At 39.7% G+C, this 20,836-nt stretch overlaps 1 protein-coding gene across 1 annotated transcript in view; it reads left to right on the top strand.

Annotated features, from left to right (window-relative positions):
• The first annotated feature begins 1,859 nt into the window (after positions 1 to 1,859).
• Positions 1,860 to 20,836, top strand: part of lars2 (leucyl-tRNA synthetase 2, mitochondrial) — a 106,054-nt gene continuing 87,077 nt past the window's right edge. Inside the window, exons 1-3 of the mRNA XM_080426130.1 lie at positions 1,860 to 2,014; positions 9,850 to 10,088; positions 14,767 to 14,898. Coding sequence (XP_080282256.1) covers positions 9,861 to 10,088; positions 14,767 to 14,898 — 360 coding nt within the window. The 5' untranslated portion in view covers positions 1,860 to 2,014; positions 9,850 to 9,860. The remainder of the gene's footprint in view (positions 2,015 to 9,849; positions 10,089 to 14,766; positions 14,899 to 20,836) is intronic.

The following is a 20,836-nucleotide window of genomic DNA, read 5'->3' as shown; positions in this document are numbered from 1 at the left end:
ATATATACATAGCAGTGGTTAAATTAAAAAACTAAATCGTGTATCTTGCACTCATTTAAATTTCAACTGTTCACAATGTAAAAGTACAAAGTACAAATCTGAGTGCGTCTTCCACCACTGGCACACTCTCATACCTACAATTTGCTCAACTGAGAGACCAACCACATAGGAAGATAAAAGGGGGTTGCTACGGTAACAAGCAGAGTCATCTAAAATAAAAAAGATTGTGCATACCAGCTGTGCTGCTGAATCAAAATGCAAAATATAGAACATGCTGACCAACAATACAAAATATAGAACATGCTGACCAACAATACAAAATATAGAACATGTTGAGTGCTGACCTACAGCAATGCATTCAGGACAGGTCAGGTGTGACTGGCTGCATGTTTTCAAAGGGATGCCAGAAGACATTAAGTAGCTAAAGCAGGGACAATTTAAGACAAGAGGAGGTTCTCAAAACTTTTTCATGTCAAGGACCCCCACATTGATATGTATTTGGCCGCAGACCCCCATCTGAAAAGGTTTTGTGCCAGGGACCCCCAGAATAGAAGATTTGTGTTAAAAATGCAAAATTATTCAAACATTTTCATTTCAAATTTTCTATGAATTTCAAAAAATAGCAGATATACAAGCTCATATAGCGCAGCACGAAGTGACACGCTATGAGTTTGTGTATCCGGTAATTCTGAATAGCCAAAGTATAAAATACGGTCAAAGTGGTTAAAATGATTGTAACGCTACAGTATAATACCACATTTAGCTGGGGACCCCCTGGTACCCTCCCAAGGACCCCTGGGGGTCCCCGAACCCCACTTTGAGAGCCACTGCTTTAGGACACTTTAAGGGGCAGGGTCTCAAGTGCAACAGTTAATCAAATCGATTTAATCGATTATAGAAAAAGAAAATATCAATAATCACTTTTTATAAATGTTTGTAATCATTTGTTTTAATAATTAATTGTCCCATTTTTTGGGAAACACACGTTTTGTCATGTGATCCATTAAAGTAAATGATTTGACATCCAATCTTTAATATCTTCTAGACAGTGAACCAAATGCATGGGACAAGTTTGGCTGTTGGCTTCATGGTCCTTGAAGTCTTCCATGAAATGGACATTATTATGCTATTAAAACAAGTAAATAAATAAATAAATAAATAAATAAATAAATAAATAAATAAATAAATAAATAAATAAATAAATAAATAAATAAATAAATAAATAAATAAATATTATTATTAGGCTATTATTGTATAAGCAATACAGGTTCAATCATAAACATTAAAAACTCTAAAACAAAATGATAAATAAGTTACTCCACTAATACAAATAATTTAAACCAAAACAAACCAAACCCCTTCCTTTTAGGGTCAAATTCCATTAGAACAAATATTGTAGATGAGGATTATTACTTCTACTTCACTACATCTCAGAGGCAAATATTGTACCTTTACTCCACTACAATTATTATAAAACTTTAGTTACTTTTGTTTTGATTTTGATTATTATTAAAATAGCTTATCTGCTATTTTCAAAATATAAAATATTTGAAAACTTGTGAAATGTGACATTCTGCATAATGAGTACTTTTACTTTTGGTACTTTATGTACATTTTGATACCAATACTTTTGTACTTTTACTCAAGTAAATTTAGAATTCCGGACTTTTTCTTGTAACAGAGTATTTCTACATTCCAGTATTGATACTTTTACTTAAGTAAAAAATGTGAGTACTTAATATTCCACCACTGACTACAGCTCTGTCTAAACGGGGCGTGGTTTGAACTTTGAACGCATTGTTTTTGACAAGGACACTTGTGTCCATAAAGGTTTGTTTTTCAAAAACAACATGGCGGCGCCCATGGCAGAGCGGTGAGAGGAGAAGCCGGTCATTTATAACGCATTTCATGGCTGGATGTGTGGATTTATGAAGGAATTATGGATATAATTATGAATGTATCATCATAGAGAAGAACTACAGGGTCCTGGACATAAAACGTCATCCTTAATAGTGTAAGTACAACTGTGTCTGTGTTATGTTGTTATGAATGATATGACTGTCTGTATCTGTAACTAGTTTAATAGTTGTACATTAGGGTGACTGTTATTTTCACCCCGCCCCCCAACTTCCCCAACCCCCCACCCTCTTAAATGAATGCGCACGTTCGTGCACACACGCACGCCCATTCGTGCACATTCACGCACGCGTGACGACCGATTGGCAGATTGAATAATTCAGACAACAACAATAATAATAATAAACTTGATTTTTTTAAGCACCTTTCATGACATGAAAAATGCAGCTCAAAGTGCGTTATAGAGCAAAAATAAAGCACAAGTGCTTTACAGATAAAGTACAAATAATTTAACAATAAAGCAAAAAAAGAAAAGCAAAAGCATAAAACAACATTAAAATAATAGCAAGCAGAATGCTGCTTCACCGTGTTTTTATATGTCATTGTAGGCACTTTGAGCAGGTCAGCACTAGAAGACCTGAGGGGAAGGTTTGGAACATATCTAGGCACTAGGCAGGCAGTCTAGAGGTAGGAAGGTGCACATTGTCCATGTTTTCTGCTGTTACTGGTGTGTGCATGTAGACAAGTGATGGACAGAACATGATCAGGGTTCATCAATATGTCCACACATAGACTTGGCCTTGTCCGTGGCTTATTTTAGATGTTCTATTTCCTTCACACCATTATAATGTTCTTATTTTGATCATAACACTCAAAACTGAATGTCAAGTCTCCAGGTTTTCTTCAGAATATGTATGACACTGATTACACTGACTATGACACTATGGCACATTATTAGGAGTCCACTAGTAATCCTAGTATTTATATTTTATTTGCAAGGACCCTCATAACTCTGAGAGTGTACATTTGTACACTCTCAGAGTCACAGACCTGTTGTGTCATTCAGGGCTATCTCTTTTTGTGTTTCTGGTAATCTTGTCCACTGATCTTGTATGTCCGTGACAATAATTGTCCACCACAAGCCAGCATGGTGATGTTGACCCCTGAACATGATTGATAAACGTCTATAATGCAACCCCTGAAAACAACTATTATTATTATTGTTTTAATTGTGGCATTTTCTATTATGTTGAAAAGCAGGACATTTTGATGATTGAGAGACCATGGCCAATACCTAGCTCTGGTCCATAGAACTCCTTCTAATGCTATGGACCAGAGCTAGACTTATATTTACCCTTCCAACTTCTTGTTTATGCCCCAAAATGACTGGATATAGACTAGAGGTTTTGTAGCAATTTGCTGCAATTGTAGAAATATTGGACCTTAATTGTCAGATGTTTAAGCATGTTCTAATCATGTATACTTTACTTTACTATTTTCTTTTTACATTTTGGACAACATAGCCAATTTTACATCGAGGTGCCCAGATGTCCCTACTAGTGCCCACCTATCCTGTTACCCTTCTGACGCTATGGACCAGAGCTAGACAATACCCAGATACAGACTATAGTAGTAACTATAGCTGTTTTTTGGCAAGCGACACCATACTTCTGCGGAGTATAAACAGGGTTATAGCTCTAGCTAGAATGGCTGTGATATTACAGTACATTCATTTCATACATTCATTATGTATTTGGATGGGGGTAGAATGCATTCCATTGTTATTTTACTGTTGTATTCTTCTACTAGCAGTGGTTCTCAAATATTTTTCACTTCAAAATGTATATTTATTTGGTCACCGACCTCCATTTGTAAAGAACGTGTGCCCTAGGGACCCCCATAAGAGAAGATGTGTCAAAATTTGACATTTGTAAAAGGCAAAAATAGCTGATCTACAAGCTACAACACGTCGCCATCACTACGTGTTGTAAGCTTGTAGATTGGCTATTTTTGAATAGCCGAAAAATAAAATGGGTAACTTTTCCTAATTTCGCTGGGGACCGCCTGGAACCCCTTTTCAACAAGACAAGGGAGTGGATAGAGGTGGAGTAAAAGCAGGAGAGAAGAGAAAAACAAATAATCCAAAAGATATAGGTGTATATATATGCTGTACGTATACACAGGTGGCATTTGTACTGTAGTAGCAGGTACTGTATGTAGACATGATGTTTAGAACGTTAGCACCATACTGTCTGTCTGTATGCAGATGTTTACATTAATGTGCCACCATGAGTCCACCTGTCACAATTATTACATAATCGCCTAATTACAATTATTTGAGATAATCGCAATAATATTTTGCATAATCGTCATAATAAAAAAATAGTGGAAATGGCAGATTTACAAGCTCAAAACGAGTTACGAGTTTTGAGCTTGTGGATCATCTATTTCCCCCCATGCTACATAAATCTGCCGTGGGGGGGGGGGGGGGTCCCTGCCACAAAATATTTTCAGATGGGGGTCCGCCGTGGCCTAAATACATTATATCACTTTGGGGGTCCTTGACTTGACATTGAAAAAGTATGAGAGAAACAGTATGAACTGCTAGAAGACAGTTTGATGTTTGTAATATCGGTACTACCGGGGAGTGCGGGCACATTTATAGGTTTTTTAGCTCTAACCCACGAGTAACCATAGAAACATGTCATTGTGCTGCCCACTCTCACCGTGACAGCCCTCTTGGCAGAGAGGTAACAACCTTGAGTGCATCATGGCTCCTTCAGCCTTTAGCGGGAGGAAAAAAAGGCTTTGGTTGCCCTCCTGAGGGCTTTAACCCATTAAAACCGGGAACGCATCTCTGTAACCACTTTAACCATTATTTTATACTTTGGTTATTCAAAAATAGCAGATCCACAAGCTCATAGCGCTGCCGCGCTATGAGCTTGTGGATCTGCTATTTTTGAAAAATAATGAACATGTGTGCAAATCTTTGAATATATATTTGTTTTTTTAAAGCAAACATTTTTAACTCATCTTTCCTTCTGGGGGGGTCCCTGGAACAACATATTTTGAGATGGGGGTCCGTGGCCAAATACACATAATTTTGGGGGGTCCTTGACATGAAAAAGTTTGAGAACCATTGATTATAGCAACATCAGTTATTTGGGTTACAAAACAAATATTCGCTTTAAGAATATATATATTCAAAGATTTGCAAAGAATTTCATGATTTTTCAAAAAAATACAAATCTACAAGCTCATAGCTTGTATAGCTGCTATTTTTGAATAGCCAGAGTATAAGATAATGGTTAAAGTGGTTATAATCTAAAGTGACAGATTGCTTTCCCGGTGTTAATGGGTTAAGTTATCCTCGAGAGATGTGATAAAGCAATACAAATACGCCAGGAGGAGTAGGTGGGCTGCTGGACACCATGGGAGCTTCTCCCTCCCCAACACGGTAGCTTGCTGGCCAACAGTTAAAGCAGAATGACTTAGTTTGGTAGAGGTTCGTTTGGGTTGTGTGCTTTACACTGGCCTGATGTAGCTCCACATATTGGTGAGATATCTTCAATAGGCTAGTTGCTCCGTTGATTAGGAATTGATATTCCAAAACTGTGTCCTCACTGACTTGCATTGCACAGTGAAAGAGGTCTTAAGCCGATTCTACAAATGTCTTCTAAATCCAGTTATTATTCTAAAACAGTTTTCTGAAAAACGTATGTTTCTATATCAGTGGGGCTCAAACCTTTTCATGTCAAGGACCCCCAAAATTATGTGTTTGGCCACCAACCCCCATCTCAAAATAATTAGTTCCAGGGACCCCCAGAAGCAAAAATTTGAGTTAAAAATATTTGCTTTAAAATAATATATATATTCAAAGATTTTCACACATTTTCACGATTTTTCAAAAATGGCAGATCTACAAGCTTGTAGCGCGGCACTCGGTGCCGCGCTACGAGCTTGTATATCTGCCATTTTTGAATAGCTAAAGTGTAAAATAATGCTTTTTAGCTCAAATAAAAAAATGACACTGATGCGTTCCCGGTCTTAACGGGTTAAAGTCACAACACAGACTAACTAAACTTCACTGAATTCTTCTCTTAGCAATTATTTTAGACTTTGTTTATTCAAAATTGTCCGATCTACAAGCTCACAACAACACGTCGTGTTCGGACTGGTGTATCTGGTGTAGGACTCTCCAACATTGGCATCGGCATTGGACTTTTCACGTCATGGTCCCCAGGCAGATAGAATATCATCTTTGTCGGGTGGAAACCTCACCTCATATTTCCAAAACTGTTACTTTTCAGGATTCGAATTCAAAAAGCAAAAGTAGCAGATCTACAGGCATAAAACGTGACACTTTGGGCCACGTTTCGAGTTTGTAGATCTGCTACTTTTGGTGCTTTTGTTTGACGCATGTAGTATGAGAGATGAGAGGTTTCCGCCTGACAGCAACGATATTTTATATCATTGCTGTCGGGCATAAACCTTGTATCTCCATTGTTCCTACTTTGGAGCACAATAAAGTGCAGAAGTGAGCAAAAACAGCTGATCTATAAGCTCACAACACGTCGCATCACAACGCTATTTTTGCTTCTTGCTTCTTCTTTGTGAAAGTATGTCTGTGCCAGGTTTCATTTAACCAATGAAAAGTATTAACGAGAGATTATGACTGAATAACAACTACATTGGATCTACGGGCACCTTTTTCCTAGCCTGATTATCAGCCTGAAGCTGCGTGGAGCTTCAGTCTGAAATTGGCTGCAATGTCCGCGATTACCAGGGGGAGGGGATTGAAATTGCCCTAAACCAATCACAAGAGATCGACGGATCCGCCTACATCTGACGTCATCACACAGCTTGTTTTAGCAGATATTCGCTGATTGGCTTGTCGTTAGACCACCCCCACCTACGACTCTGATTTGACAGATTTTCCTTCGATCGTGAAAAGCCACAGGCTGACATTATGACACCAGACCAAGAGGAGCTCACTCAGAGAGTGGGCGGGGTCTATGGTCTGGAACCAGGCTACCTTTTTCCATTATCCTGAACAGTTTTGGACATTTTACTCCCGACAGAGACAATATATATAGTTACTGTATATACGGTACTGTACTGTCATAGTGTTATCAAACCATTCTCCTCAAGTGACCCCCTCAAATGTCTCCCTAGTTTGAGAACCAAAGTTCTAAACTCATACTGTATGGATGTTTTCTGTGGAAGTGTCTATGCAACTTTCCCTTGTTACCAAGGATGTAGAGATGGTATAAATCCGGGGTTGCCTTGGTAACTGTGCATGTGCTCGTGTGTGTGTGTGTGTGTGTGTGTGTGTTGGTAAAAGTGAGACTCAAATTTACTGGCTTTACCTGCTCTTGATAAGGCTCACATATAACTGTAGGGCTGCAACCATTCATTATTTTCTTTCTTTTGGTGATGATTCTATCGATGACTTTTTCGATTACTTGAATAATCGACTAATAATTGACTAAATTGATTTGTCTGATTAACCACTTAAGCCCTGTTTTATACTCCATTGTACAACAGTGTCGTAGCCTATCTACAAGCTCGCTTCTCTGTAGTTTGTAGAACAGCTTTTTTTTATTGCTATTTTTGTCTACTATAATGATAAGAATTTATAGTAGTGTCAATGTTGGGCAGAAACCGCCTATCTCCATATTCTAACTTTTTGTGTTTTTTTCCCGTAAATTAATGCCCTAGTGTAACGGTTAGTGCATATGGCTTTCATGCGAAAGGTCGTGGGTTCAAAATCGAATCCTACTTAGGGTCGTCATCAGCAAGGGCATGCGGTGCGGTCGCCACAGGGTTTCTAGCGCCAAATCAAATGGGTTCAGATCTGAGCCAAGTCTCCCGCAGGAGGCGCGTCTGAAGCCTGTCCTGGACGGTAGTCTCCAGACGGAAAAACTGATGATGAATGCCATACTTCATTGGTTCTCAAAGTGGGGTCTGGGGACCCCCAGGGGTTCTTGAGGGAGTTCCTGGGGTTCCCCAGCTAATTGATGGATAGTTATGAACCAAATGGACCCTTATGGGTCTGTAACTTTTGAGAGTGTACAAATGGTTTCATTTGTACACTCTCAGAGTTAAATTAACACTGATTGTACAATATAAATTGGGGTCCCAGAGATAGAAATGCCATTAAATGGGGGTCCGTAGCCTAATGCATGTGAAACTGGGGGTCCTTGAAATTAAAATGGTTGAGAATCACTGCTAGAGCCGTAAAAATCTTCTGTTATTATGGGGGTCCCTGGCATTTCTTTTCAAATGGGGGTCCGCGGGCTAATAAGTGTCAATTTGGGCGGTCCTTGACATGAAAGAGTTTGAGAACCACTGCCCTACCTGATCAGTGTCACACAAAAGCATCAAAAGTAGCAGATACACAACAAGCTCGAAACGAGCTTGTTGTGGATCTGCTACTTAAGTTTCGACGCTTTTGAATTTGAATCCTGAAAAGTAACCGTTTTAGACATACAGTACATAGTACAATACATACTGTATGAGGTTTCCACCCGACAGAGACGACGTACTGTACACTTCTCCCCCCCAAATCAATTATTTTTATTATAATCGATTAATCATTCTAATCATAATCGGTTCGCTACATTAAGTGTTGCACCCACTCACATTCTGACCTTCAGCCTGAGTACAGAAACATGCAAATTGAAGTAAAGCCTCCTATGGAAGTCCATTTCCTCCAGATAGATCCGTATCAACATAATGACTTCATCAAGTTTCTCGTTATTGTGAGATACTGAGTCATTATTATTTTGAGAACATTTCTCATTATAATGACTTACAGAATCCGCGGAAATGGGCTTCCATGGAAGCCTGTATAAGTAGTCCAAACCCCATTTGATTCCACTGTAAAGATTTTCAACTCGTTATATATTACAGCTCCTTATTTTGACACTCGTTGAAGTCCCCGGTAACACTTAACTTAAAGGTCAGGTCTATAATGCATTATAATCGCGTTTATAATGCATTATTATGCACTTATAACACTCGTTATTACATGTTTATAATTATGATAAGGTTTATATAATACCTTATTTTAAGTATTATAAGTACCATACATAGTCAGTTATAAAGTGTATGTATAAAGACACTTTCTAACTGACGATGTATGGTAGGTAATGTGCTGTTCGGTCCGCTGAGCTAATAACGGTGGATTGGCCCGGAAGGAAGGGCTGCAGAAATCTAACAGCCACAGGAGGGAGTGAAAAGTACACGGAGTCTTCCTTTAACTCATAGAGGGTGCAAATTGACTCTTATCAAAACATTTCAGATCTACAAGCTCATAGCGCTCAGAGCGTCTACTAGGGATGGGACGTTAATCGTTATTATCAGTTATCGTAAAAAAAACTCACAATAATCGTATCGCAGAGATTTTAATTTATGGTGAAATTGTCCTCCGTCATACAATAGGATGAATTTTTGTTGAGCTGCAAATTCAGTACCACTTAGACCCTCTGTACTTGATAAAACAGACCTGTAAATAGTAAATACTCTACTCAAATTGTTTCGCCAAAAATATCAGATCTACAAGCTTTGCTGTTTTTGGCGAAAGTTCAAGTGGTTAACGTTTTTGGCGTTAAAGAAAGTGGTTAACGTTTGATTATCGTTAATCGCACTAATCGTGACATGTTATTTTCATATCGTCCCATCCTTAATTGTTGACATTTTAGCAATTTTGGAAAATGGCTTATTATACCAGAATTAATACTTATAATCCATTTGTTTGATTCTCTTACATGTCAACATAAGCCATCATAACGACCTACACTTCTTCCACCAGCCTTGACACACACACACACACACACACACACACACACACACACACACACACACACACACACACACACACACACACACACACACACACACACACACACACACACTCTGTCTCACTGACCTACTTTTCTCATTATGTCACTGACTGTGCTCTCCCTCATCCCTCGCGTTGTTACCTAGGTGACGGAACCATGCCGGCATCACTGTGTGGCCCGCTGGCCCGTTTGGGTCGCCCCGGGGGTCCCCCCCTCCTCCTCCTCCTCCGGTACCACCTCCTCCCCCCCGGCTGCGGCCGGCGCACCCTGTTCAGTGAGACGGGGGTCTGGGAGAAGGACTACCGGGCAGAGAACCGGCGCAAGGTGGAACAGTGGTGGCACCCCCGCATCATGGAGCAGTGGAGGAGGGACGCACAGGAGGAGGTGACCGGCCGTTACATTACAACCAGCGCTTGTTCGTTTGTTTGTAACCTTTTTTTTTTTGTCAAGGACCCCCAAATTTATATGTATTGTGCCGCCAACCCCCATCTCAAAATGTTTGTTCCAGGGACCCCCAGAAGTAAAGATTCGAGTTAAAAATGTTCGCTTTAAAACAATATATATTCAAAGATTTGCACACATTTTCACGATTTTTAAAAAATAGCAGATCTACAAGCTCGTAGCGCGGCACTCGGTGCCGCGCTACGAGCTTGTATATCTGCTATTTTTGAATAGCCCAAAGTGTAAAATAATGCTTTTTAGCTCAAATCAAAAAGTGACACAGATGCGTTCCAGGTCTTAATGGGTTAATGTAAAAATCTAAATCTAAATCTTCCAAACATTTTCGAGATTTGTCAAAAAAAATTCAGAAATAACAGATGTGCGAGCTTGTAGATCTGCTATTTTTTGAAAAGCCAACATATAAATGGATGAAGTGGTTAAAGTGATTGTGATGCTGTACTAACTCATTTTGCTGGGGACCACCCCCTGGGGGTCTGAAAGACGTAGTTTCTGTTAGCTTGGAATGCCCACCAGTGATGTCACTCACTGGTAGGCAGGTTTCTGAACTGTCTACAGCCAGCGGATCCAGTGAGACACTGACACAGAGTGAATAGACAGACATTGGGCCATTATATGAGTGCTTACATTTGAACTGGGGACCCCCTAGCCTGGTTCCAGACGAATCTGCCATTGCAAAAAAAAAATTGCCCTATCCCCCGCAGTGATATTGTCATGGACCCCCCAACCTGATAAGCACCTGGAATTGTAGGAGCTGAGGCATTACATTTAGTTTGACTCGGTTCCACTGATAACATTTTTGAAAATATCTGTTGCGAGGCGTTGTGAGCTTGTAGATCGGCTATTAAAAAAATGATTGCCTCTTTGTTATTATAGTTTTTTGATGCAGTAATGGTCTTTTTTTTATTTTTATTTTAAAGGTCTTAAAAGGTCTTAAAAGTCCTTCAATTTTCACTTCACTGTCATCTGGGGACCCCCCCAGAATCATGGGGTCCACTGCTTTCAGACACAGCCTTGGAACATTTTTCCTTGTAAGGGAACAAACGCATACTGTCATTTGCGATAAGCTGCGACTAGCTCTCGGTTTGCACTTGAACATTGTGGACAGATTTACTGTCCGACAGAGTGGCTTATTATCGCTGCATGTGTTCTGTTAACTGTGTTTGCACCCAAAAAAAATAAATAAGCCAGCCTCTTGTCTTATGCATTAGTGGAGAAAATAATTGACTGCAGAGAGAGACTACTGTCTTTATTGAAGGTGTCTGTTTTGACAGGATGAATATTTATTGGGTTGCACCCGTAGCCTTATTTTCCTTCTAAATTTAATTTGGTGCCATTAAGCATCCTTTCCAATTATCCCTCCAGTCGTTACCAAGACTGGGCCTTGTAAGGAAACCTTGTAAGTCCAAAAGTGCTTCTACTTATCAGGAAATGGAAAAAGGAACCTGTGTTCCAATGGATTCAATGTACAGTAGTTAATATTTAGTCACAAGCTCTTATTAATATGTTTAATTGGCTAAATATTTATAAAACCCACAGACTTAACAACTTTAAAAAAAAATCAAAAACAGCAGATCTAAAATAGTGATTTGCTACTTTTGCGAAACTCTCTCGTATGACGAAGTTGGTCACTAATTTACGAAAAAAATGTTCATGACATCAAACGAAGCGCACACTGGGTTGTGCAGCATAATTATCTGACATGTGTCTGTCATCCCTGAATGCAATTACCTGAAGATGCTGACGTTAATCAGGGACATTCATGACATCCTTGCTCCTAATTAATTAACTGATTAATTCATTGAAAGATTTGTGGTTGAAGATTTGTATAGTCATGTATGGCTGCTGAGAGCGTGTGTCTTCTGCTGGTGGGATGTGACTGTGGTGACAGTGGGCAATTAAAGGACTAGTTCACCAAAACAAAAAACGTATTTTCTATCAATTACACACCCCATGCTAGGATTTAAAGTTCAAACTGGAGCCACAAACCACCAGGAAACAAAGGTTGCAATCAAATATCCACTTTATTTAGCCGGATACTGAAGCCTTAAATTCATGGAGATGTTTTTGTTTATGTCGCATTCCTAAGCCAATAATTTGATGACCGGCGGAGTCTCTAGTAGGAGACACAATGGAGACACTTTGAGTCTCCTACCGGAGACATTAGCATCTTGCTGCCGGTCATCAAATTATTGGCTTTTTGATTTTGATTGAAATTGGAACAATTTGAAAATAGCCGATCTACAAGCCCACAACTTGTCGCATCGCGTTGTGAGCTTGTCTACCAGCTATTTTCACTATATTTTGTAAAAAAATATCTTTCATTAATCGTAATTGAGGCAAAAGTTTGAAATTTACAATTTAGGCATTTAGCAGATGCTCTTAATCCAGAGCGATTTACAGTAAGCAAGGACAATACAAGGTAATACATCAAATGCAGAGACATAGTAATCTAGGATCATAGGTAAACCAAGAACCTATCATCAGTCTAACAGTAGAATATCCAAAAAATCTATAATCTGTACATTGAACAATACACACCATATGCCAGGTTAACAATGACCTGCCATCTGTCTACATAACAAGCTTTCTAAATTACATTTGGCCTTTGCATAAGCCTGCTAAGCCTAGCTGTGATATTGATTTGAAGTCATATCGCCCCCAGCCCTGCTGGGTTGTGAACATCACACCTCAGAATATGACCTTGCATTTAGTGGTGTGTTTTTATAAACACACCGTGTGTCGTGTGATTGAGCACAGGTTAACCCATTAAGACCTGGAACGCATCATCACGCACCGAGTGCCGCGCTACGAGCTTGTAGATCTGCTATTTTTTTAAAATCTTGAAAATGTGTGCAAATCTTTGAATATATGTATATTTTTAAAGCAAACATTTTTAACTCAAATCTTTGCTTCTGGGGGTCCCTTGAACACAATATTTTGAGATGGGTGTCGGTGGCCAAATACATATCATTTTGTGGGTCCTTGACATGGAAAAGTTTGAGCACCGCTGATATAGAAACATACGTTTTTCAGAATACTGTTGGGATTTAGAAGACATTAGTAGAATCGGCTTCAGGTCTTAATGGGTTAACAGTTCGCCTTGAATGACTGCGGACCCCCATCTGAAAATGTTTTGAGCCACTGACACCCCCAGAAAATAAGATTTGTGTTTGTATCCAAACATTTTCGATATTTTTCAAGAATAAAAAAAAATAGCAGACGTACATCTGCTATTTTTTGAGAACCACTGTTCTCAAATCCTAATGACACAGATGCTTTCCCAGATTTTAATGGGTTAAAGAGGTAATTCAGACTATGTCATGTTTTTATTCACTGCTACTGACACCATAAGTTATTCAGAGATCTCTTGACCTGTCTTGATTCATTCAGATGAATCCGGTATGTCTCTATAGTCTTATTTCTCTACAAAATACACTGTGAATAATTCATTAGTCTGACTGAAGATGGCCAGGGACTCTCTGGACAGCCTGATCTCCAAGAATTTATTATACATTGCAAGGATCCAGTGCACGTCATTCCGTGCATACTTCGCCTAGAAACCCAGAAAATCCGTGCATATGTACGGCGAGTCCCACGGTGGGCGTAACCAGTTGCAACCCGGAAAAACCCGGAAGCAGAGCAGTCCCCACAACAAAATTTACGATTCTGTGCCTATCGGTACGTAACTCAAACGGCGCTGAGTAGGCTCAAGGGGACGTCGCAATGTTCGGGACGGCAACTCGCACGCTTTAGCTCACTCGGTGGTCCCTTACGTGGCGACAGTTCCCTTGAGACTGCACGCCTCCGAAATGGTTTAGTCACAATGGGGGAGATGCGAGGCGGCTATGCACGGATTTTCAGGTTTTCCAGTTGTCTATACACGGAATTTGAAAAACGTTCAATGACAACGTTTCCTCTGGCGATCGGGTTGCTCTGGATGTTATCACCAGCCTAATGCTCTGGTGGCTGAAAATGTCATTTGCACGACTAGCCACTGATCATTCGTTGTTTTAACCTATCAAGACCGGGAAAGTATCATTTTAGATTTCTTTGGCTATTCAAAAATAGCAGATATACAGGCTCATAGTGTGGCACCGAGTGCCACACTATGAGCTTGTAGATCAATTTTTTTTTAATCGTGAACATTTGTGCAAATCTTTGAATATATATACATTTTTTTAAAGCAAACATATGAAATATTTGCTTCTGGTGGGGGGGGGGGGGGGGGGGTCCGTGGCCAAATTCATATAATGTTGGGGGTCCTTGACATGAAAAAGTATGAGCACCAGTGATATAGCAACATATCTTCTTTATTAACATCAGTTAATAATAAAGAGAAAAGAACATGGCTGTTTTGTTTCTTTGTACTATGAAAAGCTCTTTGTACTTTATTTATTTTTTGGTAGCCAATACTTTTTTAGCCCCTTTTTTCTCCCAATTTCATTGTTTAATTCCAATGAATTCCTCCCACTGCTTGCCACTGCTGTTTGTACCATTCTACTGGCTCACCTCACAGTGAGGAGCCCCCACCGGGAGGACATGGTAGAGGCTCAACATTCCGTTCAACATTCCCCACTGACAACACCTCTGCTTTTCCCAGGGCTCTGGCAAGAAGAAGTTTTATGTCCTCTCCATGTTCCCGTACCCGTCGGGCCGTCTGCACATGGGACACGTGCGCGTCTACACCATCAGTGACACCCTCGGCCACTTCCAGAGGATGAGAGGACATCAGGTATGCAAATACACTACACTCCACTAATTACAGTAATTACATGTCAGATGCAGTTTTTTGGGCTGCTTGTCTAATGTTGTTTAAAGGGTTCTCAAACATGTGTCAAGGACCCCCAAATGAATATGCAATTGTCCACCTATGCCCATCTGAAAAGATTTTGTGCCAGAAACCCCCGTACCAGTTTTGTGTTGTTAAACATTTTTCAAAAATATTTTACATTTTTCACTTTCAAGATTTAAAAAAACAAATAGCAGATTTTCAAGCTCTCTACACGCTTGAAATTCGCTTTCGCTTCTTTTGAGCTTGTTTTCATAGACCTGGTTGCTTATTGTGTCCAAAACCGCTGGACAAACCAAATGAAGAACCTGTGTTCCAATGGATCCAATATAGTCACAAGCTATTGGCGTTACTTTTCATTGGTTCAATATAAAACCCTAAAAAAAAAACTTAAATAAAAATGTTCAAAGATAGCCGATCTACAAGGTCACAACAACATGTCACAAATAAGTGCGTTATGAGCTTGTAGATCGGCTATCTCCGCTACTTTCGTGCAGCACTCTTGTTCGACAAAGTAAGGCATTTATGTGGAGATGCAAGGTTTCTGCCTGACGGCAATGAAATATGAATTTCATTTTCATTCAGACATTACAGAGGGTACTGTAAGTAGCCTGGATGTTTCTAATGGTGCAGTAGTTTCATGATTGAACATTTTGAGTCATCTAATAATTTCAAGTGTTTTTTGTCAGTAAAACTTAAGTTGTCTTTTCACATCCCCACACACTTAACTCTTTAACTGCCAGAGTATATACATTAATAAACTCACCCTTGCCAGCGATTTTTGTCTTTTATGACCTTTTTCAAGTAGTCACAGAATATTTATCTCCAGTATGATCGATCCCCTGATGGTTGCTAATCATTGAGGGTTTCACAAATGTCAACTAGGTCATCGCGACCTCGTTGACATTTGTTGTCTGCCTTTGAAAATAGCATGTCTTGACCAAAAATACACAGGAGCCGAGATACAGCATTTTAAAGTAATAAGTTAACCACTGAAGCAGTAAATCTTCGGATCGCGTTATCTCTGGTTCTGTGTGAAAAAAATATATATAAAAAATTGACGCGTCCATGGCCATGTGAACCAAGTACCAATTGACTCGAAAACGCATCCATGGTAGTAAAAGATTAAAGTAAATATACACTTGCAACAAGTGAGGCCAAAGTGTGTGCTGTGCAAACCTTGTGTGGGAAGGAAGCTGTGTGCAAGAAGATTCAATGATTGTTCAAGGCTGTTTCTGAGGCAGGAGCAGCAAAACGGCGAAAAGTCAGGCTTTATAATTATATAGGTGCTCCGATTGACCGCCCACCGATTTAAATATTCAGATTTTCACTCTAAATGGTGATCTGCAATTTACCGGATCCGGAAAACAGATCTTTTATGACCGAGTTGTGGTTTAAGAGTCAATAAGATATAGTATAGTATTGCTTTGCAGCTTTGTGACATGCCCAGGAATACCCTGAACGTTTTTAATAACTAAATAAATACAACAAAGGAATTTAAATAAACTACAAGATCTGTAAAATAATTGGTGATCGAGATCGGACCCAAAACACCTGATCGGAGCACCACTATTTATGATGTATGACTTCAGCTGGAATGGCGCTGCTACCCCACACCAAAAGTTGTCAAATGTCAAAAAAATGCAGGGGTGCCGTGGATGAATACATTAGAGCAGTGCTTCTCAACCAGTGGTCCGGGGACCAACAGTGGTCCTTGAGGGAGTTCCAGGTGGTCCCCAGCTAAATGATGGAGAGTTGGTAACCAAATGGACCCTTATTAGATCTTGAGAGTGTAAAATGAAACCATACGCTCTCAAGAGTTAAATTATTATTGTTAAACATCTGCATGACTTAATTAAATAATTGTGTTAGTATATGTTAGTATCTCTCCTATGGTGCCAACATCAATACAGCATATGGAAGTGTGGACAAAATCTTATCCAACGATAACAAAATGTTCTACGTTTTGTATCTGAGAGTCTAAATCTCATCAAACGGTCGTTCCGTGGTTCAAATGCCAAATAAATAATGGACCTTGATATGAAAAGGGTTGAAAACCACTGCATTAGAGGTGCCCTGAGATGGGTGCTTTGAGAACCACTGGTATAGAGAGACTGGAAATGAGGTCAGAATTAAGAGAGACATGCAAGAAATGATGGGAGTTGGATTTGAACTCGGGGTCTTGCGGCTCACAAGGACCCATCATGCATGAAGTGGCAGAGCCACCAGGCAGCCCATCACTGCCAGTGCCAAGCCTTTAGAACAGAGGTCTTCAACAGGGGTCCAGGACCCCTAGGGGGTCCTCAGAGCCACTATAGGGGGTCCGCCAAATCTTAGTGTGATAGGATGCTTTTTTTTTCAATTCCCGCCAAGATATTAAACATTGTTTTTTTATCCCCATGCCAGCGTAATTACCTTAAATAGATGATCTTTGACTATATTGAAGCTATCTATGTGAAATCTATGAAAAAGTTTAATCTGCAACACTGTAAACTATGTATAGTGTGGGTCCCTGCTTCATCTCTCTCTCAGCTAAGGGTTCCTTGGCCTGAAAAACATTGAAAACCCCTGCTTTAGAAAGCATCAAACTAAGCCATTGAACTGTCGGGTTGCTAATAGCCTTTGTCAGCTTAAAGGGGTAGTTTGAATTCATGGATATTTTTTAGTTTTTGTCGCATTCCTAAGCCAATAATTTGATGACCGGCAGCGGTTCCGATAGGAGACACAAAGAGTCTCCTTTGTGTCTCCTACCGGAACCTCTGCCTATACCGGTCAGGCTGGTCATCAAATTATTGGCTTAGGAATGCGACAAAAACTAAAACATCGTAATGAATTCAATGCTTCATGGGGTGTGTAATTGATAGAAAATACGCAATTATTTGGGTGAACTACTCCTTTAAATGCAAGCTGTGTTTGCGGGTCCCTACGGGACAGACCCCTAGGAGGTCCCAGGGTTTCTACAGATGGGGAGCCAAATCTTCAGGTGATAGGAACGATTTATAAGCAAAAAAAAATGAACAAAAATGTACACAACACTGATGATGGTGCTGGTAAACATACCAAACCTATGAAGCCACTGCTAGCCTCAAATCTCTCAATCTCTCGCTCGGTGGAATATGGTGAGCTGTACTGTAGCTTGAAAGCCTCTTATCTTATTAAGTTGGATGGAAGAGTTTCTTGGAAACACAATTTCACACGATATATATGGCTTCATCTCTCTCTCGGCTAAGGGGTCCTTGGCCTGATAAAAGCGTCCAGTAAAAGATGACATAAATCGGATATGAAAGATGGTATTTTGCTGTTTATCACATAGCCAGATTAAATTTGGCTCTGGCCGAGTGGAGTGATAAAAAGCACTGAGAGAGGGAGAGACAGGGTGATAATTGATAAACCCGAGGACTGATATGACAGCTGACCAATCATCTGCTGTCGCCGTGAGCAACCTGGCTATATGGAAGGAACTGGATCGGTGTGACAGTCATGGATTGGCTGCCATGCATGCTGTATTTGATCAAATGCTTGTTTTTCGCCTTGTTTGTGTGACTGAATAAGGCTACGGTTACGTGATGAAGGAATTAACCCATTTAGACCGGAAACGCATCTGTGTCATTTTAGATTTTAGCTATTACCATTATTTTGTACTTTGGCTATTCATAAATAGCAGATCTACAAGCTCATAGCGCGGCATCGAGTGCTATGAGCTCGTAGATCTGCTATTTTTGAAAAATCTTGAAAAATGTGTGCAAATCTTTGAATATATATATTTTTAAAGAACTTTTTTTTTATTCAAATCTTTGCTTCTGGGGATTCTACAAACGTCTTCTAAATCCTGTATGTTGCTATAATATCAGTGGTTCCCAAACCTTTTTCATGTCAAGAAACCCCCAAAATGATATGTATTTGTCCGCGGACCCCCCCATCTCAAAATAATTTGTTCCAGGGACTCCCCAGAAGCAAAGATTTTAGTTAAAAATGTATATATTATATTCAAAAATTTGCACTCATTTTCATGATTTCTTTCCAAAAATAGCAGATCTACAAGCTTGTAGATCTGTTATTTTTGAATAGCCCAAAGAAATCTAAAATGACACAGATGCGTTCCCGGATTGAATTGGTTAATCATACATGGTTGCCCTTGGTAACCAACCTTTACCGTATATGTAAAAGCTGTTATAGCTGTACTCTGTCTGTCAGATGAAAGGGAAGCGTGTTAATCACCCACACACACCTTACATGACAGTAATGGCCCATTATCTCTCTCACTGCCTCTCCTCTCTCCCCAGTGGTGTAAAGTAACTAAGTACATGTACTCAAGCACTGTACTTCAGTACAATTTTGAGGTATTTTTCACTTTACTGGAGTATTTCCAATTTTCAGTACTTTCACTTCTACGCCACTACATCTCAAAGGCAAATATTGTACTTTTACTCCACTATAATTATTTGAAAACTTTAGTTACTAGTTACTTTGGAGATTTTGATTATTATTACAAAACATACAGCCCTATATATATATATATATATATATATATATATATATATATATATATATATATATATATATATATATATATATATATATACATACACACATTTTGGATCTTGTGATGGATTTTGTGATCTACAAGCTCACAATAGATCACAATGTAGAAATGTATACATTTGAAATCTTGTGAAATGGGACATTCTGCATAATGAGTACTTTCTACTTTTGGTACTTTAAGTACATTTTGATACCAATGCTTTTGTGCTTTTACTCAAGTATATTTTTAATTCCGGACTTTTACTTGTAACGGAGTACTTCTACATTGCAGTATTGATACTTTTACCTAAGTAAAACATTCCTCTCCTCTCCTCTCCCTCTCCCTCATCCTCTCCTCTCCTCTCCTCTCTCCATCTCTCCCCCTCCTCTCCTGAACACCATATAGCCTAATAGGCCATGAAAGTGTAGTCACTGGCTGTAGTGCGGTGTGTAGTGGGGGTGTGTTTCAGGCTGGTGCTCCTGTCATTGCTTTGTAATGGACATGTTTCTACAGTACCTCACAGAGAGTGGAGAGATGGATTGATGGATGGTTAGAGACACAAAGCGAGAGGCACGTACCGTGGAATAGAGGAGGCGCTCTAGATTGGAGGCAATGATGAGAACTCGGCGGTTGGTGTCCTGCCCAGACAAACAAAAAAAAATGTGTTTTGTCTCCCAGTGTTTGCCTGAAATGACTGTAACGCTTAAAGGGATAGTTCACCCCCAAAATGACTTTTTTTCTATCAATTAGTCACCCCATGGAGACTTAAATTCATGGATATTTTTGAGTTTTTGTCGCATTCCTAAGTCAATAATTTGATGACCGGCGGAAATATGCTAATGTCTCCGGTAGGAGACACAAAGGAGACTCTTTAGTGTCTCCTACCGGAACCGCTGCCGGTCATCAAATTATTGATGAGGAATGCGACAAAAACAAAAGATATATATTGTATTCAAGTCTCCATGGGGTGACTAAAAAAAGTCATTTTGGGGGTGAACTATCCCTTGGCTTTAAAATGCTGAAAACTGTAATGCTGAAAATAGCAGACCTACAAGCTCACAACGCATTGCAACGCGACAGCTTGTAGATCTGCTATTTTTGGCGTCTTGACACCTTCATTCGACAAAGTACAGTTTAAATCAGGCTTAAGCAGTTGAATATGAGCGTGTGTGTGTGTGTGTGTGTGTGTGTGTGTGTGTGTGTGTGTGTGTGTGTGTGTGTGTGTGTGTGTGTGTGTGTGTGTGTGTGTGTGTGTGTGTGTGTGTGTGTGTGTGTGTGTGTGTGTGTGTGTGTGTGTGTGTGTGTGTGTGTGTGGGCAGGTGCTTAATGTGGGTGTCTGTGTTTAATGTCCGCACAGCG

The sequence above is a fragment of the Gymnoscopelus braueri genome (assembly GCF_963280865.1).
Source record: "Gymnoscopelus braueri genome assembly, chromosome: 4".
Taxonomy (NCBI): Eukaryota; Metazoa; Chordata; class Actinopteri; order Myctophiformes; family Myctophidae; genus Gymnoscopelus; species Gymnoscopelus braueri.
The sequence above is the reverse complement of the archived record's forward strand: the minus strand, read 5'-3'. Positions and strand labels throughout refer to the sequence as shown.